The sequence below is a fragment of the Gobio gobio genome (genome assembly GCF_949357685.1).
Source record: "Gobio gobio genome assembly, chromosome: 20".
In the NCBI taxonomy this organism is placed as follows: domain Eukaryota; kingdom Metazoa; phylum Chordata; class Actinopteri; order Cypriniformes; family Gobionidae; genus Gobio; species Gobio gobio.
Genome location: NC_137113.1, coordinates 14,844,183 through 14,871,142, shown reverse-complemented (window position 1 = coordinate 14,871,142; position 26,960 = coordinate 14,844,183). Strand labels below are relative to the sequence as shown.

Here is a 26,960-nt window from a genome sequence, read left to right as displayed (position 1 = left end):
CTCAGTTTCCGGTTTTATTTTTCAGAAACGCTGTACTCACTGCAGTGTGAACAAGTGTCATAGCAGCCGCCAAGCGAACGCACAGAGTAACGTCATATCATAATTTTCAACGAAGCGGCAACCTCCTCCAGTTTCTCTGTAAGCCAATATGGAAACTGTCTGCAATTCATCAACAGGCCCCAGAAGGGAGCAGAATCTCATTGAGCCCCATGTTAAAATGCCCAACTTTACAGCAGAAAAAAACATGTTTACAGCCTGGTACAAATTGTGGCTTTGGTCTATACGGCTAATTTTGCCCTTCATGACAACTGTGAGGGGGGTGAATTTTTATATAACTAATTCGTTTACATTATATAAAGCCTTAAAGTTCTGCATAATTAAGGGCGTGGCCACTTTGAGTGACAGGTGGATAGCCATTTATCTGCTGTCTGTTAGTCTATCGCGTCACCTCAGCTCCACCCACGTCCCGCCTCTTTGCCCATTTTCTATTATCCGGGAGTGACGCGCTGCCAAGATGGCAACGGCCAGCTCGACCCTACTTTATGCTTCAAAACTGCTCTTCAGAATCCTATGGGTGACGTCACGGACACGTATTTTTTTACGGTTTATGTTTTCAACACACTCAGATGTATCTAATATGATAAACAGAGCTGCGTTACCTCATACTCATGACTGGAAAAGCGGAAGTGGTGCCGGCGACTGTGGCGTAATAAAAGTCCCGTCGGCGACTATGCCATAACAACAGTCCCGCTGCTCGTGAGACGTGTGTTCAGTTCATCTTATTAACAGTCAGTACAGCGGCCATGCTCAGCTACCACAACACTCGGCCCTGCTCTGCTTCATACTACAGTAACGTTATGATTTCTGCCCGAGTCCTATCCCGATTCTTTTCCACCGGCTGTGAGGTGAAGACCACATGTCCCAAGATTTTGCACTCAAACGTGGCGTCATCAAACTACGCCTTTGTTTTGAATAGGCGACCTCAAGTGGACGGAAAAGTTACATAGTGCAGCTTTAATATATGTAAATATTCACAACTTTAACGATAAGACAAGGCAATGAAGCTGTTATGGAAAAAAAAACACTAATAAAGAAGACCAGTCACAGCAGCAATCGTTCTCCCCCCGAGCTTCCTAGTGGTAAATACGCCTTGAGCGGGCGTTCATGTCCAATTTCACTAGGAAACCCGTATTTACGATAATTCCGAGACTGCGGAGTTTAAACTGAACAACAATAGATTAGCGAATACTCGGGACTTTTCAAAACATAATTTTTTATAATTTTTTTGGCATTTGCAGAGAGTGAATCGAGTTACTGATGTACATTTAACAAGTCATCAATAAGACAATTTAATATAATATGCATATACATTCAAGTAAATCAATGGTTTCAATATCAAACAGGCTTGAATAAAATACACTGAGACATGGTAATTTAGATTTTTTTAATTAAATGCAACACGAATGCAATAAAATTAAGATAAATAACGTTTTAACAGTGGAAATATCTTAGAGTTATATTCCCCACAAGGTCAAAAAGAACATCCACTGTAAAAATCAGTTCCAAGTGGGTCTCAAATTCAGGTTACACAATGATTCTATTTCCTTTGAGGCTTGGCCAACTTCCTGGCACGCTGGTGGCGCCAGTGCCACCATATCAAGCGTTGAATCCAGTGTTTGTTTACAAAAATACCATTTTTTCTTTTTCTCTCTTTTTCTAATGTTTTTTATAGACCCAGAAAGTGACATTACATTTATTTTCACATCAGATTTCTTAAAGCTTTAGCTTCTGCAGTGTAACAGCAACAACGTCATTAAAAAAGTAAGTCATCCTTTAGGATTGAAAGGCATATCTGTCACCTTTTTCACAATTCCAACACGGAACAATCTGTACAGGCTTGCATATTAAACAAATAAGAGTACAACATTGACAATGGAGAAAACAAACAGAACGATTTTTGGCAAAGCAGGAAGAAAAAGTGACAAGAGAAAATATTTTAGATTAGATCTGTTTTAAACTGCCATCACTTACAGGTTATGATTGTCCTTCATGATCACGTGACATAGGACAGCAGGAGGCTTCAAGTGCTGGAAGCGTCTGTTCACGCTTTGCATGTCTATATCCACTCTTTGCAGACAACAAAAAAATCCTTGGCCGACACTTTGCTACAACTTTGCTGAATTTCAGCTGTTTTCAAACACAAAAGCATTTGGAACGCTCTCTGCAAAATGAGTTGTCAGTCATCTAAAGTACATCAGGCAAAATCATTGCAAGTGCCCCTTGTTCACGATTCAGTCTACATATTTTATTGCAGTTGGAAGTATAGTAATTCCAAGGACATACTTTGGTTTGTCATTTTGGAGGCCAGATTCCTTCAGTCAGCATTTCAAATGAATTTCCGTAAAAACACCTCCAAATATGCTATATGGACCTGGCACTTTTCACTTTTTGCTCAAATTGGTACCAAATTGTCACACAAAGACAATGAAATGCAATAGAAACAAACAAAGCCAAAATCAAACTCCAAAAGAAAGATGAAGTGGACTGCATTGTGTCAGTTCGACTGTTTGCTCCATGAGCAGAATGTCTCCCAACCCTCCGTTCCCTCCTATACAACAGTGAAGAAAGTATTCAGTAACTAAGGTCACCTAAATCATGCCTGTCCCAAACGAACAGAAAATGTATTTAGTTTTTAAAAAAATAACACAATCAAGAGCAATAAAGAGGAATAGAGTTCTCTCTTCATTTATATTATATTTACAGTTTGTTGTTTTTAATATATATTTATGTATTTATATATTTACACACATCAAATAAATCAATTGTACAACTATACACCTGAATGAGAAGATAAGCAAGAGGTACAGAAGTGTATGGCTTGACTGGAAAAATCATTCCTTTTGTTTTTGTCTGTGTTTTTTTGTTTGCTCATAAACGGACTTATTAATATATTGACATAATCATTAGCGCCAAAACGAATGAGAAAAGAACAATACAAAATCCCTGGTATTGTCAAAAGAGGTTATTAGACTGTACACATGTGAGAGCATCATTCAATTTAGAACATCAGTTAGGCCTCTAATCTCCAGGTTAACACCCATTCCTGTTTTTTTTCTTTTTGTTTTTTTGTGTGGTTGATCTCTACATACACACATGGTTGTTCACATATTTGCATACAGCAAAATATCACCCTCTCATTCACGTCTCCTCTCACGCAAACACAAACAAACAGATCATACCACAGCTCAAAGTAACAGTGTATTTGGTCCTGCTGGGATATTTAAAAGTCCTGGTGATCAGTTTGACGTGATTAACCAGTGAAGAGCTTTCCGAAAGAACGTTCGGCAAATCCAAAATTTCAGTCAGTGTTTTTCACCTCCGATCCATGTCTGTCAGTCTAAATGTCCTACTCTGAAGAAATCCAGTGCCTTTTTCATTAATAGATACAAAAATACTCCATGTCTGTGGAGCCTTCATAGAGTCATCACCACGAGTTGTCCACCCCACAATCCATTTGATAATACACTGTTAAGAGTGGAGATGAAACCCATGGCTGTGGGTTAAACTCACTTTTCACATCATGCTAGTTTTGTATCTTGAATAAGACTGGCCTGATTGTCAGCCATTTCTTGTATCTCACAATTTCAGTAGTGCATTCAGCCATTTTCAAACGTTAGCAGATGATCGACTCTCCCTCGGCCGTCACCAGCTGGCCACTGGTGGGGTCGTAAGTTCCAGCCAGGTAGTATAGATCTTGACTGTTGCCGTTTGGTTTCCTGATACGGCTCAGGCGCTCATATTCAGCTCTGCTTACCACCTGGCACTTATGGGAGATGGTTTGGACGTCATTTTCGTCCTCGTGGGAACTTTGGTAAAGGGCATGCTGTGAAGAGAGAGGAAAAGAAGTTTTAGGTCTAGCTTAAGTCAATCAAAATCAAACAAGACTTCTGGTCACTACTGTACCTTCCCATCCCGGTGCCTTTTTCCAAGCTTGGTCTCCTCAGGGTGGTAGAACCACTTTACTTTGACAACCATGTTGCTGGACCAGGATTCCCATAGACTCTCAATGCGACCAACGAAGGGGAGGTGGGGTCGACCAGCAGAGAGGAAAACCGCACAGTCTCCAACTCGGACGGTGTCTTTGCCCCGAACGATGGCCTTGTAGAAGAGCTTTCGGGCTTTTCCTTTCAAACCCCGTCTCTGATGACAAGAAAGTAAAGTTTAAGGGACTATTTCCCCAACTAAAACTCTTTTGGATTGGCATTAGAACAGGAAATTACCTGAGTGGGGTTCCCAGACCACCTCCACAGCTGCCGTCCTGGCATGAACGAGGATGAGTTGGGTGGACCCTCTGAAGATGGCATCTTCTGTTTTTTAGGGAAGTCTTTGGAAGATTTGGACTGTACTACAGAGGAAGAGTTGTTGGCAATCTCCTTTCTCCTTGGAGGTTTTCCTGCACTACTATTGACTGCGGTCTTTGAATTAGAAATAGTTATAGTTTTGGCTCCAAAAGTGTGTCGTGGTGGGGCGGTGGGAGGTTCAGGATGCTGTTGTTGTTGAAGCAGTGTGTGATGAGAAGAAAGGCAACCCTGAAGCAGAAGCCGTGATGCCTCTTCTTCATCTGAACTGTAGGACGAGTCATTGTCGGATGAGCAGATGCTAGAGCTGGACAACGAGCCTGAACTAGATGCACTGGAGGACCCTGAGGACGACGACGAAACAGAAAGACGAGACAGAAAGCGTCCAGTGGTGCGCATTGCCGCCCTTCTGGCATCTTCTTCCTCCTCTTCATCTTCATCCATATCAGAATAGGAGCTTAGGCAATCGCTGTGGCAGTTTGGCCCATAATCTGCATATTCATTAAGCCCAAGACCCTGAGGGTGCTTACGCACGTCTGAGGAACCTTTCAGAATATGGCAACTGTTCCTTTTGGCATCTTTGACTAGAAGAACGGACTGGGAATAGCCCATTGTTGAGGTCAGTCCTCCTGCTCCTTTGGCTCCAAAGCCCTTTTCCATTCGTCCACCTCTTTGTACCTCTGGGTTTCCAAGAAGCAACAATGCTTTTCCATTCTTAGTCTTGGGGGACGTTACCCCTTCATGGTCCAGTTTGACGAGAAATTCCTTCCTGTCTCCTATTTTTCTACCCCGTGAACCAGGGACGCCCTTGTGACTAAGCGGCAGACCTGTTGCCAACTGCTGATTTCCGAAGGAAGTGCAACCATTTGCAATGCTGCTGAAGGAGTCCACCTCAAAGGAAGTGCTGAAGATGCCTTTGGCTGGAGTGGTCATGGTGGAGCTAAGCAAGGGGAACATGTCTGACTCCTTTCCTCTCAAAGCTTTCTTCGTTAACCCGTTAAACTGGAACAAATCCATGGAGGGTTTCCTCCTGGAGATAGTGGCAACTGGCCAGCCAAGAAGAGGGGAAGTGGTTCCAGTCACATTTTCAGACACACAGCTCTTTGATGATGCATTGACAGATTTTGGCCTTCCTGTTGAGGAAGATAAACAAAGATATTGCTATGGGGATGTAGGAAAACAACCCTGCTAACTTATTTGCATTTTCCGAACTCCGCTTACAACGATACTACCTACAGCCCCTTAGAGAAAACAGACACAAACAAATATACCTGACAGCGGAACATCTTATGACTCCATGTTGTTGTACTATTGCAGATAAGATCTGCTGAATTGGAGCTGTTGGACTGGTAGTTCAGGGCTTTAAGTCAGACTCTATAGTTAAGTGGCGTTCAACCTTGACGCCAGTTTCCCTCATCCATTTGTTCAGTCAAATCTCATTCCATTAGTCAACCGAACCCTGATTCTATCAGTGCTGATGTGTTAATTGCACAGGGTCGTTTAAAATAATGAAGGAAAATGCTTTTTTCTTCTGTATTTATACAGATTTGTCTACTTTACATCTGATAAGACTTTTAGGGCTCTTGACAAACTTTAAACAGACCATTTAGTGGGTGAGTCAGTTCCAGGAACAAGAACCAGGAAAGGTAGTGAAGCATGTCCTTAGGGACAAACAGATTAAGAAAGATCTACCCAACAAGTTTCCCTGACAGACCTTGTGATAAATGTGTAAATTACTAAATCATGAAGATATTTCTCAATGTGTCTCTTTGAAACAACAAGTTTTACCTCTTTCTTTGCAGGTTAAATGTAACACCTGGGGGACGTATGCAAATGATATCTTAGATGATGCAAAAAGTATTCTTTTTAAAATGTGTCACCCCAAATTATTTGAATCCAATCAATGTGGAATTTGGAAAGCCATGAGAATGTGGATGATGCAGCTGTCCTCACGCACCTGGCTTGGCTTTAACAACATTCTTCCTGGGCTCTGTGTTAGCGGAATGCTCTGAGGACACATCAGCCTGCTGAGTTATCTTCTCTTGAGCGGAGGTCTTCCTCCTGCGGCACCTAGGTGAGACCAGGTGGGCTGGTGATGGCTCTGCACCTGCAGTACATCAACAATGCCACAGGCTTAATTATAAGCATGGAAACTTGGCACACTGTCTAGCATTGTTAACATGAGACTCTGTTTGTATTGGAGATGAAATGTGTTTATCTGCAGAAACGCACAGTGGATTTGGTAGCCTGGCGGAAGCAGACGAATGCTTGAAAGAGAAATCCATCCTCGGTCTCCATCGTCAAACTCTACCATGACACTGCCCTCCTTCTGTTCCTCACCTGGACCTCCTGTGGAGGACACAAATGTACAGGTCTAAACAGAATTCATATGATTGTATTTGTGTTTACTAAAATTATTAGCAATGCTAATGATGAAAACGAACTGTTTTCTAAGTTTGAGCTCTTAAAAATAATAAGTTGATTATCTGAGCCTTAAAGCTGCAGTGTATAATTTCTGCAGCATTTCCAGCAGAGTTGCATTTCTTATAATTGTGATATAAAATCTTACAATTGCAACTTTATCTTAATTGACTAATTCTAATTGTGCCATTTTTCTCTTTGCTACATTATATCTGAAAATTGTGAATTTGGATTTATGTTTTCACATTAAGTCGGAAATGGGCTTCCATACAAAACAGCTTTCATTTATTAAAAAACAATTAAAAAAATGAAAAACCTTACAGTTCATAATTATCTTGGTTGCTTTTGAGTGTGTGTGTTTGTGTGTATAGGTATATGTGGTTTATGAGGACACAAATGTGTGTAATGACATGGGTATTACAATGTCAACATTGTTTATAAGGACACTTCCTGTATCCTCGTAACCCAAATGGCTTAAAAACATACTGAAACATTGAAAAATTTGAAATGAATTAAAAAAATGCCACAAGTTTTGTGATGGGTATGTTTAGAGGTAGGGTTAGTGTAGGGGGATAGAACATACGGTTTGTACAGTATAAAACCCATTACGCCTATAGAGAGTCCCCGTAACCACATATTCAAGAATGTATGTGTGTGTGTGTGTGTGTGTGTATGTGAGAGTGAGAGTGAGAGTGAGAGTGAGAGTGAGAGTGAGAGTGAGAGAGAGAGAGAGAGAGAGAGAGAGAGAGAGAGAGAGAGAGAGAGAGAGAGAGAGAGAGAGAGAGAGAGAGAGAGAGAGAGAGAGAGAGATCTCACCTCTACGAACATATCCAGGATACAAACAGCGCGAACGTTCACTCCAGTAAGCGCACACTCTTGTTCCAGCCCTCAGAGTTTCCACCGTCTCCGGCTGCACATCTAAAACCTGAAACATATGGATGACTTTAAAAATTAACCTACATATCTTGCAGAGAGGCAGGTTATCAAGCATAACAAGTTGATTTAGTTAAAAGACAACACATGAAGAATACAAGACTTGGATAAAATCATGGATATCTTTGAGACCTTCCCTTAAGGCAATTGCAACCATGGGTATACCTTTCTCAATAAAAGCTGTTTGTTAATTTTGGTCTCGTTGGTCTCAACGAGAATAAAAAGAGATAAAATCAGCAGCGCTGAATGGAGAGTCTGCTTTGAAATAATGGAATAAAAGAGCAGAGAGGTGAAAAAGGCCTAAATCGATGACTTTATAGTGAGGCTGCCAGCTCCCCTCCCACTACACAGAGCACATGCACTGAGGGCTCTTTTAGGCCCAGTTCAAACGGGTCTGCTGTAGATACAGCCCTTTTGACAGACAGAGCAAACAGGGAGCCAAGGAGTTTTTGGCCAGGATACGGAGGCAATGGTGTTGGAAGCAAAATGACTGATAAGAAGTCTTAAAAAGCAGCACAGGAAAGAAGAGGCATCACTGAATCAGGGGGCTAATGCTAGTGGCAGAAAAAAAGAAGGCATTTGTAGGTTGATTCCCCCGAAAAGTATTCAAGTATAAATAGTAGTTTCCATCAATATACCGCTATTTTTTTATTGATTTAACCAATGGCATGTGTTTGGGGCACGACTATCTGTTTATCCGAACAACGACAGAACGGTGAATGCTTAGGAAACCTGTTTGAATATAGTCATTATTATTGCAATGTTTGGTGCAGAAATTACCCACTACTACATCTTTAGAACTTGGGTGCGATCTGAGAGAAATTACACTTGATATATAAATATATTTCTTATATTCAACTTTTTCACAATAACTTTTTTTTTTTAAGTCTCTAGCCATTTTAGAATTGACTGGATTGTGAAAAGTGGGATGTATACACCAAAATGGAGCCAGAAAACAATGTGAGTTTGCATTAAGGATTGCGTTATTCCATGATGACTTTAAGTTTGTGTAAACCTGAGCTGTGTTCCCTTTGTAATTCCACACTAGTTCCAGTAAAGCTGATACACACCCATAAGCCTGAAGCATTGTTCCTGTGTGTATGTTTGAGTCCAATTTGCTGGAGTAGAGTGTAGCGTTCAATGTCAAAGCCTTTACTGTGCTGGCCTTCAGTGAGAATATAGCGCTCGTACTGTCTTTCTGTTCTCCCAGCTTTATCTCTCCCACAACTATGCACAATCACATCCAACACTGACACAGATGACAACCTCCTCTCTTTGTTTTGCATTTTGTGAACAATCAAGAGCTTTTTGTGTTGCAGCTTGTGGGTTGTATCAAGAAGGGATATCGTCAGATGTTTTGTGTACTGTACAGAATTTGAGAGTTGCATAGAGCATGCTCATTAATACATCTTTGAGGGAGACTGGGGACGGGTGGGTAGAGCTTGCGATAGGCAGTCCCTAGGCAGCGAGACACTTTTTTTCAGCCCATGATACTGAGAGAGATGAATGAGAGAAGTAACGCATATAATGTATTCAAATGAATGCATGCTGACAAAGAGCTGTTGGTTTACGGTGTGTAATCAGCTCCCTTTTTCCCCGTCGGCTTAGATAAACTATGCGTGTAAGTGCAACCCGCAGTTCAGCCCCAAAGATGTTCCTAAATAAGATAAATAAATAAAAAAAGGGATAAAACATGCTATTCTGTACGTCCTCCTGAGGGCCCACGCAGAACTAACAAGGAACAATTATATACAGTCACAATGTGAAACTGTATATGCAGGAATGTAGTGGACTGCTGGACCGCATTAGGAGCAGCTAAGCTAAGAGTACTGCTTAAAAAAACAACCAGGCTATATTAGCGATATAGGAGTTCCTAGGTCTACCTTCCTTTATCACAACCAGATGCTGAAATGTTCCTTTACTGATGAATTTGTGCTCAATGAGATAAGAAATGAGCAATAAAAGACGCAAATGTAAAAGAATGCCTGAAGTTGGATTGGAGTCCTTCACACACAGATCACAGCAGTTTACACGCTTTATGGCTAAGTAACTGCCTATTGGAGCACACTCACACACACACACACACACACACACACACACACACACACACACACACACAACCCCAGATGCTATGTTCCTAACTGCTTTAGCAGAGAAAGTCAGAGCTGGGATGAATCCAGCCTTGAGCTGATGGGGCTCTGGGGGAGAACAAGGGGTCTGCGAGAGCCTGTGAGGGTGGCCTGAAGGGCTGGTTCAGCCCAAGGCCTGTATGGGAAGATGGACAGAGTCTTTGGGGGAATGAGTCCCCTGAAGAAGCTTTTTAAAGGGTCTCACCGCTTCCTGAAGCAGCTGCTCCAGAGAGTAGATTCTCGGCCTGTTTCCACGCTCTCCCTCAACGACAACACTATAGCTGAAGAGACAAAAAAATCTGAACTGTAATTATCTATCCATCCATCCATCCATCCACCCATCAATGTTTTTTTATGTTGAAAATCCAGGGTTGTTGGTCTTACATATCAGGCAGGTCCAGTGTATGTACATAGGCAGCATACAGTAACTCGTCCTCTTTTGAGATTAACACTTTCAACCCATCCTTCAGGATTTCTTTGGTGAGAATGCAGTTGGGCAGGGCTGGTTGTGACAAAGACAGATTAAAGTGAGAGGTCATCCTCCTTTTACCACATGCAGGAGTAACAGCATTCTCTCTTTGTTTGTCTTACCTGGTAATGCACTGCCCATCGGCTCTGATTCCTCCTCCTCTTCCTCTTCATCTTCCTCTCCCTCTGAGAAGCTGCTGTCGTCATCCATCCGGAATCCCTCATCGGCAGCAAAGCTCTCCAGCAAACGACTGACTGCTCGCCCCTTCGCCTGCTAACAGTCACGAAACGGCATGTGAGTCTCACACACACACTCACACACCCTTAATGGCCCCGGAGAGAGTGATTCAGGGCTCCAACATTCATTCAAACTCCCATACAAATATATCATAACCTCTCGCACCTTAACAGGTCCATTCTTGTGCACAGCCCTTGGTACTTAACATTGCTCAAAAAAGCTGTCATATATTAATGTGATGGAGGTTTCGTCACTTGGGGTGATGCTGTTCGGTTTTCATTTTACAAGTGTGTCTCTAGGGTGAGGCCCAGGTGAAGAATGATGTGTGTCTTTGTTCTCTATCAGGCTCTTTGAACGAAGCGGGAATTCTTCCCACCCTCTGATTAGGCAGGCAAAGTCCCCTCGCATGCCTCACTGATGACCTCACAAAGTGCCGACAGTGACAGCCTTGACACCTACGGTGTAAATCCTTTCAAAACTATTGACTGTTTTATTTAGACAATGCATTATTCAGCCCGTGAATTAGCAGGCGGATCCCATCTTATCTTTATTGTGAGTAGATTTACGAGAACCCCTGACAGGACAAACCACACGAGAATTGCACAATCCTTCTCGGAGGGATGACTTTTTATGGGTGCCAAGAGGGCAAGGCAGACAGATCTAGGCCACTAGGGGCTAAATCGCTATGTGGCGCTGCAGCCTCGCTTTATATAACTCTTATAAATGAACTGGTCGCCAGCATACATTTTATTTCGGAAGTGATCATGTTAGCCATCAGCGGAGGAACCATTCCATACCTGCTTGTTTCTAATTCGTCTGCTCCAAGTGATGTCATCATACTGAGACGATAGTGCTTCTAACCAACAGCTTCTCCTCTGAAACAACCATAGGGGATGTGTTAGCAATGTTAGAGCTTTGTTTGTTGCTCACTTGCCAAAGGATTCCAACAAAACATAGCTAATACCTTGCCAAGAAGCACTGCACTCTTCCTGGTGGTGATTTCTCGTGCAGTAGGTGAGGTCTTGAGGACATTAGTGTGGTCAAAGGTGTTCTCCCTTGACCCCTCTCTCCACTTGGGGCCAGTCAATCTCCTTTCCCCCTCCAGTTCTGAGTGGTTAGGGTCAGCGCTGACCAGGGCTGGCCTACAGGGGGCCTTCCTTCTCTTCACCTCTTCTTTAGTGATGGACCCTGCAGGGAAGGGAAAAAAAAATTAAGAGTCACAGTGAAAGGTGAGTGTTTGTGAACTAAGGTGATATCTGTCAATCCCTGCTGTCTAATTAAATAAGGATGTAACATTTACCGAATCCTTGTCTTTCCGTTTTGTTCTTGGCTTTCTGATTGGCCTCAAGCTTCACGATGGAGCATTGTGAAGGACGGCCGACTCCAGACAGTTGCTCTTTAGATGATAGATTCTTGATGCCCTCTGCCCCTTCCTCGCTGTCGTAGATGCCGTCATCTTCCTCCTCTGTGAAAATGATGGATCGATTGAATGCATTGACATCTTGACTGGACTACAGTTCGCAGCGGGCATCTGAATCGGTCATGGCGAACGCAGCCTGACGATTCCTCTCACTGTATGATTTGTTCGATATTTAGCAAAGTTCATGAAATGGGTGCCAACTGTGGCTGTAACTGTCAATGTTCACAGGAACTGTGGCAGTCAGAGAAGTCTAGTCACTGACAGGTTGGACCACCAGGCCTTTGCTTTCCACAAGTGTCTTCCCTAGTATCTGACTCTTGCTTACAGCCACACATACATTACCATTCCAAGTTTTGAATCACTATAAAATAATGTTTTGTATTGTTTTTTTTTTAAATATGTTCTTCAACCCTTTGAATGAATTTTGGGATATTGCACACAATTTGCTGGATGGAAAATAAAATGTATAACATTTTATACAAAAAAAAATGTATGCACTTACTTGAGGTGGTTTTAAGTTTTAAGTGATTTATTTAATTTGATAAAAGAGAGACAGTAGTTTTTCACAGTGCTGTTACTGTTAACTAAAACTAAAACTATTTTTAAAAATGAAGTTGAAATAAAATATAAATAATAGATAAAAAATTGAATTAAACAAATATTAGAAATGTCACCGTCACAACTAATTATAATAAGTTAAAGTCGAAGAGCTCAAATTACTAAAACTTAAATAAAAATATAAATAAAAGCTAATGAAATGACTAAGATATTATTCCATTAAATTCTATTGCAACTTCCATTTCTATTGTGTACCAATTTCCCCAGAAGTGATGATGTTGCTCTCATGCACTGGGGCATGAAAAATTAATAAGGTGTTTTTTTTTTTGCTGTTTTCCAGCTGCATTTACATTTTATCATTGCTTTTGTTGTTAGGCTTAGTAACTTGCGATTTTGTGACATCTGAAGTTAATTTTCGACACAAAACGACACATTCATACTTAAATCCATCTATCGAATGTTACTGTCATTGTGTATTGTGTACCAAGTATTGAAGTCTGTTCGGGTGAGTGCCACATTACTTCTATTATGTAGATATGGAGTCTACACGATATCTATTGTATTAATAGAAATACACATATACACTAATACACTTTAAAAGCATGGTTTAATTCAATGTTATACGTTCTATTATTTGAGTAAAAAGTTAATTCTGTTAAATTTACTTAACTTAGTTAAGTAGATTTTACTTAATTCTATATGTGAAATTAAATAAATTTAATATAATTAAGTCATATTTACCTAGTTACTTCATGAATATTAAGCTCAATAGTAAGTAGATTTTACTTGATAATAACAGGTAAGTAGTACAGAGCAGTAGCAGAACATTTACTTAGAATGTGGTAGTACAAAAAAGTTGTTTTTTCCAGTGTATATGGAAACAGCTACCATATGCATTCTAGCTGTCAGTTTTTTAAGATATTCAGATAAAATTACATTTCTACGGCACAGTTTTTGTATCTTTTTGTATTTTGCACTGTATTTTTTTATTTGAATTTCTTACAAAAACATAGAAATGTCTTTATGATTCCCTTTTTTTTTTAAAGGTAGTGTACGCACACAAAGTCATACTCGCATGCTTGGGTGTCACAGATATGTATTGGCAGATGCCGTCTGTGGGCTATGTGTCTCGCATAGAGCGGAGATGGCACGGTGGCAAGCAGTGTCGGGTGTCAACACAGTGCTGACACACTTGTCACTTACAAGGCACTCGTCAACACTCTCGCAAGCTCGTGAAATGTGAAAAGGATAACTTTCAGGGCAATTAACAGAGCGGCAACAACACCGCCTAGCTCGACCGCAGGCGTAGCTCACATTAGCGTTCATTACTGCCATGATTTCATCTCCGCTTTGTTCACTTACAGAGGTGAGTTTGCAGGGAGCATAGACTAAAACATGTAGTGGAACTAGGGCGGTGGAGGGAGTGTACTTTTTTCCCTATAGGTGTGGCATTCTGAACACAGCATGATGCAGGCTAGCATTACAGCTCAGGTTTTGCCCAATGCATGCCTGAGGAGGCATCGTTAATTTTTTTTAATGACATGACAGTCGAGCAGGGAAATGAGAGGGTCCGCTGATCGGCATGCCGGGATGCATATATGGCCCATAACTCACCTGTGTCACTGTCGGAGGGAGAGATGCCCTTCTCGGTTGCGTCTAGCTTGCTATCAGTCACAGCCATATTGCACATCAGCTGCTGAGTTCGGGTTGGCAGGGATGAGGAGCTCAGGATGGCCTTTGAACTCCCACCTCTTCTCATCATAGGCCGCTTCCCATCTGATCCCTGGTGAACTGCTGACTTACTGCCTGCTGGGATAGAGCAAATGTTCTTCAAATTTCTAAATAATCTACAGTGATTGAAATTTGAAAGCTATTCAAATTCCTTTGTCACATATATCTTTTATATATAATGTTTACCTGTGTCACTGTTCTCTCCAGTTTTGTTACAATGCGTGTGTCCTTCTTTTCCACTGTGCTCTCGGGACAGACGTTCTTTACTAGTACTCTGTGTATTGGCCTCTCTGTGACACAACAGGTTCACCAGTCTCGATCCACGCTTGGCTTTGGCTTTCTGCTTCAGCTGTGAGCAAGCTTTCTGCTTAAACTTAGTGCTCAGCAGTCTTGGCCTGCCTCTTGGCCTACAGTGAGCCTTCATCTGAAACAAAGAGGGGAGGAGAATTAAACCAATGTCAATATTTGTTTTGCATTTTTACAATGCTTGCAAGGCAGCACTGTATTGATGTTCCTCAACCGATTCCCCTCTAAATATTTCATTTTTTGTCACTGCATAACATATTTTTGATATTTGTCTCTTTCAAATTCATTATTAATGATTAAATGTTTTTATGATTTTTTTTTCTAATATATGAACGGATGCAATATCTATAAACAATTTATTCAAAATAAAAAAATATTAAATTAATAAATTAAAAATCCAATTGAAAAAGAAGACTTAATTGTGATATTGGTATACCTAATTGTGATTGGTCTATTATGCTAAATTGTGATGGTTCTTCTTTTTTATGCATGTATTTAAAGGCAGGGAAGGCGATTTGTTCCAGAAACATTTTTTGTTATGCTGGTTGAAAGTCTTTTCACATCCTGATAACAATAACTAATTTAAATGGTCTAAATGTATCTATATGTATATATTAGTGCTGTCAAAATTAGCGCGTTAACGCAAACGATTAAATTTTTCAGTTTAACATATTAAAAATATTTAACGCAGCATCCGTTTTTCCTATCATCCTTTGGCTTTTGTTACATTATGACCATGCTCTTATTCATGCAAATGCTTTAAAAACCATTCCATCGCGACAATACAAAAGAGAATGCGCTGTCTGTGAATGTCCTGGGCAGGGGCGATTCTAGGATTTTCATTTTAGGGGGGGCTCAGCCCCCAGTGAGGGTATGAAAAAAAAATGGTAACACTTTAGTTTAGGGTCCAATTCTCACTATTAACTAGTAGCTTATTAGTATGCATTTTATGATATTGGCTGTTTATTATTACTTATAAAGCAAATATTAATGCCTTATTCTACCCTTAATCATACAATGTAGGCAAGTTTATAATCGCTGAGATCCATCCCAAATGTGAGGTAGTTAGGGGGGTTCGGGGGCTTGTTCCCCCGAGAAAATGTAGATTTCCATGATATCAACATATGTGCATTTTAAGATGTTCTGAACGCCATAAAATTAGATAACAATAGCTTGAAAACCATGTCAGTGGTTTGGAACATGTCAGCAAATGGAATTATATTAATTTACAATATGCACACATTCATTACTATGCCTAATCTGAAGAAAATGGTTTTGTTAATATTTCTTGTCTGTTAATTATATTATAAATGACATTACATAGGCCTATTTCAATTCAAAATTATCAAATCGAAATTAGACACAAGCTTATTAATTTGCCTGAATATTTTTGTCATTTGTTTAACATTTTTGACTTAAAGAAGCAGCTGTCAAATATGAAATATTTAGTTTAGCTACATGCATATCTCGCACTTGACGTCGAGTCGTGCTGCTAAAATTCGCGCTCAGCCTCAGCAGCATCTGTGCGTACATAAAGCCCGCCTACTCTGATTTGATTGGTTTTCTCAAATAGTTTGACATTGATGAGCGGTGACAGACCAATGAGGCTCAGATCAACGCACACACCTCTGCTTCTGACGTGCGCTCTGTTCGACGCCGCTGCGGATTGAAGAACACGCTGATAAAAAGACGGGATGAAGCCGAAGCCTCCCGCCAGTTTCATATGTTATAAAGGTTAATCACACATTTTTTAGGGGGATGGGCAGAAGTTTAGGGGGATGAAGCCCCCCTAAAATGGGCCTATTGACACTCATGGTCCTGGGCGCGTCTCAATCAGCTCCCAAGTTTCCTAGGTGGTGAATCAGTATATCGTGTACATGAATGTGGCCGACTCCCTGATTAGTGTCCTGACTACTGAACCAGGGAGCTGATTGATTCAGCATTATTTGAATGCTGGATTGTGATGGGTTTTTCTTTCTTACATGTATTTAACCAATTGAAAAAAAAAATGTTTTACTAATTAGCCAAACAACAAAAAAATTGTGTTGAGTGTCATGACGACAGATAAATAAACAAAGAAAGAATTTACTTAGTTTGAAAATAAATTGTCTTACAATGCAAGAATGTTTGGCCTTTAAAATCAAACCAGTAATGATGACATAATTATGATGATAATTGTGAATAGGTCATGCATTTAGTTGAATGCTAAATAGCGATGGCTCTTTCCTTTCTTACAAGTATTTAACCATGTGACCAACTAAAACAAAAACTGTTGAGCGCTATGAAAACAGCAAACTTTAAGGTGACGTTTTCAAAAACGTAAAAGTACATTTTCTTTTCAGCAGTTCAGAAGCGATTAGCTACGAACCTGTGTGCTAGTGAGATGATGGTAAGGGCTACTGGTCATCCTCCTCTTCTTCCTCTTCCTGTCTCCGCCTCCAGTCAAGTCCTCCACTGTAAGCAGGCCTGGCCCCGCCCCCGCTCCTGCCGACCTGTCCATCACAACAGAGAGGTATTCATGAGGGGAGAGAAGAACGAAGGATGAAAAGGAGAGATCAGAGGCGAGCGGAGGGCTTGCCTTCCCTCTCTGTGGCTCTCTAATGACCTTCTTTTCAGGCTTTGATGAATGGAGAGGCAGGGGCTTGGTTCCCCGCTGCACGCTTGAAAAATTGGGATCTGACGCCAAACCGAGAAATATCTGAGAGAAGTGCTGGTAAAGCAACCTCCCACTCATAATTTTGTTTGTTCTTTTTTCCCTCGCTCTCCCTCGTCTCAGTCTCTCCGTCTCTGCTTACTCCTTTTCCATTCTGTGCCAATGGTTTCAGGGCTGTGAATTCCAGCATTACATTAATAAAAAAAACCCTTCTCTGTCTTATTACCATATCAATGCATCTGTTCCTGCACAAAGCAGTACAATGCATAGGCCTTCAGGAGGGCAACGAGAGTGAGTGAGTGTGTGTGTGTAGCCAACCATCTAGCAGACCTATTACACTGAAATAAGGCTCATACACTCGCTCTGCGGCGATCGGCCTCTTGTTTTGCAGTGTGTAAGCATCAGTGTTTTTATTCCTGAGAAGCAGACAGCTACTTCAAGCCCGCCACAGGCTTCCTTAGTCTATGCTCGGGGCGGGGGGTGGCGGCACAGACATCAGCTGGCCCGTCAGTCACCGGGATGATTGGCAGGTGAGTGTCAGAAGCCCTGTCGGCGTGTGGTTGGTGAATTCCAGCCTCCCTTCGGTGTCCTAGCGACAGCTATAGTCAGTCACTCCCAAAGCGACTCCCGAATCATGACATGAAGACATTTTTAATTTTTCTTGTTAATCGAGGTGCCACATCACCAACTTGACCCCGTGATTTCTGCAGTGCAGTTTCCCAGCATGCACAGCGGCATGCATAATCAATTACCGCCTCATTGTTTACTGTGCTTAATGTTTACTCCGTTTTGTGCAACGTCGTTGTTGTGTTTCCTTAACTTATGGTAATTTTACCTTAATTACGTGTACAATGTTACGTTTTTCATTGTACAGTGTCACAAGGTGTCATTTTCTTATTCTGCAGAAAACCTCATTTTAAAATAATACTCATGGCAACATCTCCTAATTTAGACGTGGAACAAAAAAACAGCATAAAAATGGACCAAATTTGCACCGAGCGTCCCTACTGGGTGTTTCTTGTGCGACCCACTAGTGCAGCGCTGGCCAAATTGATCTGCGCAGAACTGCCCACTGGGTCGCACATGGATAATTTGTCATTAATAATTGATATAATAATAATTGATTAATGAATAATGAAATACTGAATGATTTGTTCAGTTGAATAGTGCAATTTCGTCCTACTTTTGGAGCTTTTGGCTTTCCATACACCTCTAACTAAATAAAAAGGCTGTGGGAAGATAAAGAAGATTACTTTGGCATGCAAATGCGAGGGACTAAACAAAATAAATACATATGATTTTTTTTAGGATTACCCATTTAGAAGTTCCTGGCAGAAAGGAATGATACAAAATACATATGCACATGCATGAAGACTTACATAGACACACATTCATATACACTTTCACCGCACAGGCCCAGCACTGGCTGCGTTGTTTTCCACTCTTCCTTTCAGCTGTCTGAACACTGGCTGTCTGCCCTTTACTCAGGCCGGTGCTGTCAGAAAGAATCAGTGTCCCCACCACATAAACCCCGGCCCTCATCCTCAATACAAAGAGCCCCTGCTTTAGCTGGAGATGGAGGGAGGATACCCGCAGAGACAGAGAGGCATGGATACATGACCAGGACAGATGGGTGGAAAAACATGGACCTTGGTCCAAAAAACCTCAGTAGAACATACAATTCTGGTCAACATGTTTGTGTGTCAAGACCCAAGAGTCATTCAGATTTGTAGACTTTCTGAATTCTCTGGACTAATATAAACATTTATATTTATACATTTTTTTATTTGGTGCCATATTTCTACTTATTATCAATGTTGAATACAGTTGTGCTCCTTATTTTTATGTAAACCGTGATGCATTTTTTCAGAATTCTTTGATGAATAAAAAGAGCAACATTTATTTGTTTGTAACAATGTAAAAGTCTTAACTGTCGTTTTTGATCAATTTATTGCATCACTGCTAAAAACGTACTGACCTCAAGCTTCTGAAAGTAGTGGACATTACTATTACTATAGGCAAATGGAACTTTGTAGGATTACACAAAAACAGAAGAACACCAAAACATCACTACAGAGAAAGAGAAGCAGCCCAAGATCAAAGTGGACACAAATGAGAACAACTGATGAAGTGAAATGAAAGAAAGAAGAGAGGGAGGGTGAGAAAGAGAGAATGCAATCCAGAGGGAGTCAGTCGACCGACCGGAGCTGGATCAATGGACACTAACCTCTATCGACCTGCCATCACATGCAACGTGAACATGCCCATCTTACACCCCATTCTGCACATCTGCATCCGATAAATTCATCCATAAAACATCATATTATCTTTTTACCCACAACCCCCTTCAAAACGCACCTGGAGATTCATTATTGTTTTTTTGGGAGAAGATGCAACAAGCACAACTGACCTGAGGGGAACTGGAGGAAAGAACAAAAGCATTACCAAGAGTAAACTGCTCAGCTCTGAACAGAGTAGAGAGAGTGTTGGGTGCACATCCCTTTCTCCTCCTCGTGGCACAAGTACATCTATCTACAGACCCTCAACTACGAAGTCAATAAGAGCTTTAATAAAGGCCCCGTTTTTGTCAAAGCTTCGGTCTGTAGAAGGGCGGTATTTTCTCTGCCCGTGTGCATCTCTGATTCGCTTCTGCTGCATTTAAATGCCACAGAGTCTCTAAAACCCCCAAGGCCCGGGAGACCAGGTAACCGTGGAAACCTGATTAGTAACCCGACACCAGGTCCGAGGCAGGGTTTGGTGTGCGGTTGCTTCAGCTTGATGAGGACTGTGGCATGGGCGTCTATTAAAGAGCAGAACTGACAGCCCCCCGCCCTACTCTCCGCTCTGCCTGTCGCCACCCAAAGGCGACCTTCTGACCTCCTGACCCCGAAAGGCCCCTCTAGTCCTTGTGTCAACTCCATGTCACATTCCTGCTGTTGAGAGAGTGTGTGTGCTTGAGCGAGTATGCTGGTAGGAGAATTCACAGTCCTCTAATTACAAACCCCTTCCCCTCAGAGAGGTCAGGATTACACAGTAATGCTATTCAGGGAAGGGCATTGATTAGCAAGACACAATCATCAAGCTGAGAGAGAGAGCGAGAGAACGAGAAAGAGAGGAGGAAGACAGCAGAAGAGAGCAGGAGAAAACGGTCATGTGTGTGCGTGCGTGTACGTGTTCCTGCCATGGTCCCCTTCACAGTCCAATAATCAAATTCTAGCATTCTCTCTCTGAAAAAGATGCTGGATGTTGCAATTATTTAGCATTGAAACCCTCAATCATTCGGGCAAGTGAATATACATCGGCATAAATCCCAGCATAAGAGCCCTTTGCTGTTTTCTAATATGCAGGAAACCGTTTGACAACCACAAAGTGGTCAAATAGGTTTTGTTTTCATTTTGAACTGTTTATGTTTTGTCAATTTAAACCCAGCAAACTCGCTTTAAAAGTGTACATATGCTATTTTTCTAATAAATATCACCTTCTTTTGGCACTGTGCTAGCTAAAGCAATAACGTTTACACATTTTTAAGTGTCCAAATATATTTTGTGGCTAACGTACACTACTGTTCAAGCATTTAGGGTCGGTAAGATTTGTTTAAAACGTTTTTGAAAAAAGTCTCTAACGCTGGAAGGCTGCATTTATTTAATCAATACTGTAAACATACTGTACTGACCTCAAACATTTGAACAGTCGTGTATACTGAAATTACCACACTTAGCGTACTGTCCAATTACTGCATTTGACGAAGAACATCCATACTGACAATTAAAGTATGTTCTATAATTTAGCAAAAATTATATATATATATCTGGTCCAAAATCTGTCTGCGCTGATCTCCAATCCATGCTCCCATGATGCACTCTCAACACCCTGAACCTTGTCTAATGACCTCTGACCTCAAACAGATTCGGCCAGACGCTGAAGGATGTTACACTTTTTAGTACACAAATGCATGAGGGGAGTGAAAGACTGAAAAAAGCCCACATCAACACATAACCTCAAATCCAATAATGCTGACAAACACAACAATAAATGTTACCATTCAATTGCTCAACAATTCATGTCGTCTGCCATCGAACTGACATAAACCATGATGAGAAAGTCAAACCTTGACTTCTCTCTGCCATTCCCTAAAGGAACGCTAAAAAAAGCTTTTTACGACTCGGATACATTTTAGTGGCGGGAAGTTGTCATTTGTTTTATTTGGCAGGGGAGCTTTATTAACGACAGGGATAAATGTGCACTGGGTATAGCATGTGTAATTAAGCTCTAGCTCCAGCTTTTCATTAGCACGCTGCTAATCAACCGGGCTCATAATAAAATGGGAGTTTTGTTAATCAGGTAGGGTAAACTTGATTTGACCGAGTTTATCAAAACGTCTAAGGCCTGGCGTAAACAGAGGTGTATCTCAGGGGAGAACGCTCATCCATCAGAGTGATAACTTAAAGCCCTGACTTTGTGCAGGCAATTGGTCTCCGCGCTTTATCAAATTAATATCGCCGACGCGTCATGGGTTAGAGAAGGGAGTCGCAACACTTGTAGATAATCAATGGAAGTTGTAAATATGATTAATGACGGCTCTTTGCACTGATTAAGCACTTAGTCTGCCTTGTATGAACTGATAGGAGCCTTCTAGACGTATTTACATACACACACTCGAAAGAGTCGGGTTGAACACGCACGTACAAAATGAGTTCACAAACATAATCTTTCAAAACATCTCCTATCTAGACTGTTATTAATGCATGTGAAGCGTTTGGCTGCAGGTAAGGAATTGTTTCCTGAGCTAGGCTTAATACTGGTCGCAGTAAAGCTCTAATTTAATTTCAACTCTCTCGCTCTAGAAACTGTGAAAGAGCATTTTCATTATTATTATAAAAGAGCTGTAGAAGAATAACACTTTATTTGCTACATACACACATACCACTTATACTGTAGATATATACTTGTGAGAACATCCCATATACTTATATAGCACTTAAACATAGCTAATTATAACTACATTGTGAACTGGATTGTTAGCCTCATAACAGCCAGTGCTTAAAGTCGGGAGTAGCGACAGATGTTTTCTTCCATATTGAGAGTGTAGTGAATTATCGAAAAAATTTTACCCATTTTATTGTCAGCAGGTGGAAAATCACAAGTATTAGGTACCAGAAAATGTAATTCAAACACAATCTGGCCCATTTGTGGTCCTTTCTTCTAGCAAGGAAAGTCTTTGCCGGGCAAAAATGTGTCCCTCACAAATACATGGAAACTCTAAGCATGAGGAAACATGTAGAAAAGGAAACACTCACTTGACTTTTTTAGGGGCATCTGTGGGGATAGGGGGTGCCGATGTGGACTTGCGCTTGCGTGGCCGGCCGGGTCCTCGACGAGCTGGACTGCGTGAGGTCTCTTCTTTCCTGTAAACACACAAACACGCGCACACACACACAGCCTGTCAATCACTCTAATTCACACTAATGATGCTGAATGAAACGAAACACTAAGCCATCCTAATTGTGAGAGTGGACTAGAGGAAAGACTTAAGCACAGCTCAGGCTTATGCAAAGAGGGCTCAGCACACGCTGGGTGGTCTCGGCAGAGCGTTGCGAGGGGACAGAGAAAGAGCTGGAGAGGGACTGAGTGCGTGTGCTGGGGGATCGAAGAGAGTTCGATCTCTCCGTGCATGTGTGTAAATGGGTTTCGAAAGGTGTGCGGAGTGCATTTAAATGTGGAGGGTGTGCATTTGTGAAAGTGGTCTGTGGTTCACTCACTGGTGGTCATGTTTTCTCTGTAGCTTGGCCAGCTCCCTCTGTTTTTCCTTGTAGCGCCGCTGCAGTTCTGCCAGCCGCACACGCATCGCTAGCTCCTCATGATCGAGCGTTTCCATGGTACCCTTAACAGGACACACCTACACAATGCAATAATCTCCAGTGAGTTTACAGTAAAAATGCGTTTTTCTTCCACAGAACGCATATTTTGAATAACATTCACAATGCTCTTTTCCATACAGTGAAACAATACATTGATCACGCTCTGAGTAAAAAGGACTAAAAACCACCATAAAAATGCAGAAATAAACTGAAATTTCAGTCATTAATAACTAAAAATATTTAGCTTTTTCCTTAAATCTTATTTGAATTGCAAGTAGGGCTGAACAATTTGGGGAAATAATCTAATTGTGATTTTTTTTTTTATAGCTCCATGTTTGCTGTGCAAGTTTTGCCACAAAAAAAGTGCTATTATACAAATCAATATGACTATAAAATAATAATTATTATTATTCAAGCTTTTAATCTGGCATAAAATAGCAGGTAGCCCCTAAAGCTTCTCTTTTGATGGTTTTATAAATGCTTTTCATTGCAAGTTTGGGAAGATGGTGCCTGTTGCTGTCATAGTGATCAGAGCCATTCCGCAACACAGTGCCACACTTTGCTCTGAAACATGCAGCGCATAATATTTAATTCAATCTTTGTGATTTGATAATTGCACACAGCCCTTTTACGATTTCAGTTTATTTAAGTTAATCGTGCAGCCCTAACCTCAAGCATTACGAGATCAGGTATCATGTGTTTTTATGCAACAAATTTGAATATGCAAAAGCGCTAAAAAGGTCTACAGTCTACAAGATTTTCATTCAATAACAAATGTTTGTTTTGAGTGAAGTTTTTGTTTAATTTATCACAGGAGTGCAACTGCTGACTATAGTCTAAACAATGTACAAACAAGCAAATGTAAATGAATGAACGTGAGTCGCATGTACCGGTTCAGGCCGTGGTGTCCATTTGCACTTCCTGCGCAGGTTGAGAATTCTGCGGAGGGGTGGGGTTGAGTCTGCTGGTATGGGCGGGGCCAGCTCCAAGGCCCGGGCGGCAGCTAGGGTTGCCAAACTTTGGAGGTCAAAGGTCAGCATGTCGTCTTCTGCACAAAATGTGAAGAAATAAAAAGATTAAAGGAGATATCACATTATCTGATCTTATATTACAATGACAGAGAAGAGGAAGAAAGACATCTGCCTAGGGGCAAGGGTGTCCAATCCGGTTCTTAGAGGGCCAACTTCCTGCAGAGTCTAGCTCTAACAAGCCTGCCTGGAAGTTTCTAATAATCCTGAAGACCTTTGTTAGCTGGTTCAGATGTATTAAATGAGATTTGGAGCAAACGCAAAGCACAATTATTAAAGGAACAGTTCACACAAAAATGAAAATTCTATCATCCTTTACTCACCTTCAAGTCATTCCAAACTTCTATGACTTTCTTTCTTTTGAGGAACACAAAATATATTTTGAAGAGTGTTGGTAACAAAAACATTTTGGATACCACTGACTTTCACTGGACAAAATATCTTCTTTTGTGTTCCACTGAAGAGCAAACGTCATGAGGGTGAGTAAATGAAAACAATGTTGTCTGAGATGCGCCAAGATGTGGTCACATGTTTTCTGACCCTTTTCAAATGTTGTGAACCCTGTTTACATGTGTATTTGTGGGAATCACTTGAGACAGATGTTAATGTCATGTGTAAACCGAGGCCTCTGTCTCTCCATATATATTCAAAAGTGACCTAGCAAAACCGACTGTCCCAGTAGATGCAAGCAGAAAAAAACCTGTGAAGGAGCAAAAATAAAAAGAGAGTGGAAGAGAGAGAGAGAGAGAGAGCGAGAAAGAGGAAAGCCTCAAACGGTACAAAGCCGCCTCTAAGCACGCCGCTGTTTCCTGACAGCACTTTGTGCTTTCAGAGGCTGAATGAGCAATGATGATAGCTATTAACCAGAGAGCTTATCTCTGTACATGAGGCTTAGATGCCAGGAGCCATGTTACAGAGAGAAAGAGAGGGAGAGGGAGAGAGAGAGAGATGAAGAAGGGCGAATTCTCAACATTTATCACTGTCATTAGGGCAGGCCACATGCTCAGTCTCCACTCAGCCAATGAGGCTTGAATATTCATGACAGCCAAAGCTGGCCTGGGGATACTGAGAAGACTGCATGAGTGTGTATGCGTGAGCGTCTGTGTCTGTGTTAGCGGGCATCCACAGCTCGCTATTCTGTTGCGTCACTGCAAGGCAGGGGCACAGTATGAGATCGGCGAGGAGAGAGACTGAATAAGGGGGGAAAGAGGGAGGGAGCGGAGAGAGGCAATAAGAAGCAAAGTGTTTATTGAGCTATCTATTTATTCGCAAACATCCCCTCATTACTAACATGGAAAGAATCCAATTTTCTCCTCCGAGGGGAAATGCACGGTGCACGAGCAGACCTGCGCGCAGAGGGCAGAGAGCAGGAGGAGATCATAACCAAACGAGAGGACAGGAGAAGAGGGTGGTGAAAAACGTCATATCACATTTACCACATTTGGGGGGGGGCTTTTTGTATTTAAAATAAAGCTTATTTTAAAGATCATTAGGTCGTTTTAAAAAAAAAAAAAAAAAAAAAAGGTGCTCATAACACAAAAAGCTGAAAACAGCGAGATGTTGCAACAGTCAAATAGATCCTTCTAGTACGTTTTCAAAGAAAGATTTGGTTGAACAGCCCCTTTTTCATGACAATAAAGCACATTTTCCCCACAAAATTCTGCCACAATGTTTCAAGTTTTATGTTTTCCCCCATAATTCACAATGGTGATTCTCATTATAAATGGTGATCTCATAGTGATGAGAAATTACTGTAATCATCGTGGTAGTATTTCTTTAATTTATACAGATTTAATACTTTACATACTGAATAAATACTGTACAATTTATAATAATGATAAAACAATGCAATTCTCAGCTTTAGAATAATGAGAACTGGGGCAGAACATTTTCTTAACAGTCATGTCAAAATATAAAAAAAATCCTAATGGTTCTAAAAATAGTCTTAATTTTTATATTTTATTAAGTATAAATAAAATGGTATACCTAGTTAACATTAGTTAACATGAACTAATAATGAACTGCACTTCAACAGCATGAATTAATCATTGTTAATGTTAATTTCAACATTTACAAATAGATTATTAAAATCTATTTTAATCTATCTAAAATCTATACATAAAAGCTGTATTTGTTAACATTAGTTAATGCACTGTGGAGTAACATGAACAAACAATGAACAGCTGTATTTTTATTAAAGAATAACAAATACAGTAACAAATGTATCGCTCATGGGTAGTTCATGTTAGCTGACACATTAACTTATATTAACGAATTAAACCTTATTGTAAAGTGTTAGCAATAAAATGCAAATCTTTTAATTTCCCATCATTTTTTTAATTTCCTTTTCTGTACTGAATTACTGCTTTATATACAGACTAAATCCGTCACAATTTACAGTAATGAGAATTGGGTTGGGAAATGTTAATGTAAAAAAGATATAACATATAGAAAATAAAACATTTCTTTTTGTGTTTGGGGTAAAATGTGACCTGGACATGTTCTTGACACATTCTGTTAGATTTGCCTAAAAAGGGAGGGAGATGAGAGAGAAATGTGAACGACAAGTTGTACAGGCTTTAAAAGAATTATAGCCGCATGAAGGAAATCTCTCAGCTGAAACGCAAAGTGAGAGAGACAAGTGAACAGAAAGAAAAAAAGAATGAAATACAAGATGAGGAAGACTGGATTATGGGGGTCTGGGAGGGTCTTTGGTTTCCCACCTGGCTGAAATCATTGTGCCACTTTTAGCCCTGTGGTGGTCTTTTTGAAATCGATGCCCATCGGCCTGCCGTAATGAAACCGGTGGGGACCAGAGCCATGGAGCGGCACATGGATAGAGTGATAGAATGAAAGCAA

At 40.9% G+C, this 26,960-nt stretch overlaps 1 protein-coding gene across 3 annotated transcripts in view; it reads right to left on the bottom strand.

The window, feature by feature from the left end:
* Window positions 1-1,431: 1,431 nt before the first annotated feature.
* The window catches only part of bahcc1b (BAH domain and coiled-coil containing 1b), a 100,518-nt gene continuing 74,989 nt past the window's right edge, over window positions 1,432-26,960 (bottom strand). For 2 of the 3 annotated variants that reach the window (XM_079801398.1, XM_079801400.1), the window contains 18 exons: window positions 23,964-24,121; window positions 22,975-23,111; window positions 22,513-22,620; window positions 16,931-17,054; window positions 14,443-14,680; window positions 14,140-14,334; window positions 11,848-12,012; window positions 11,512-11,735; window positions 11,345-11,422; window positions 10,433-10,583; window positions 10,226-10,343; window positions 10,047-10,122; window positions 7,596-7,704; window positions 6,591-6,707; window positions 6,316-6,465; window positions 4,281-5,491; window positions 3,964-4,200; window positions 1,432-3,883 (listed from right to left, as the gene is read on the bottom strand). In XM_079801398.1, coding sequence (XP_079657524.1) covers window positions 3,674-3,883; window positions 3,964-4,200; window positions 4,281-5,491; window positions 6,316-6,465; window positions 6,591-6,707; window positions 7,596-7,704; window positions 10,047-10,122; window positions 10,226-10,343; window positions 10,433-10,583; window positions 11,345-11,422; window positions 11,512-11,735; window positions 11,848-12,012; window positions 14,140-14,334; window positions 14,443-14,680; window positions 16,931-17,054; window positions 22,513-22,620; window positions 22,975-23,111; window positions 23,964-24,121 — 3,806 coding nt within the window. In that variant the 3' untranslated portion in view covers window positions 1,432-3,673. The remainder of the gene's footprint in view (window positions 3,884-3,963; window positions 4,201-4,280; window positions 5,492-6,315; window positions 6,466-6,590; window positions 6,708-7,595; window positions 7,705-10,046; window positions 10,123-10,225; window positions 10,344-10,432; window positions 10,584-11,344; window positions 11,423-11,511; window positions 11,736-11,847; window positions 12,013-14,139; window positions 14,335-14,442; window positions 14,681-16,930; window positions 17,055-22,512; window positions 22,621-22,974; window positions 23,112-23,963; window positions 24,122-26,960) is intronic. The other variant, XM_079801399.1, reaches the window with a different exon arrangement.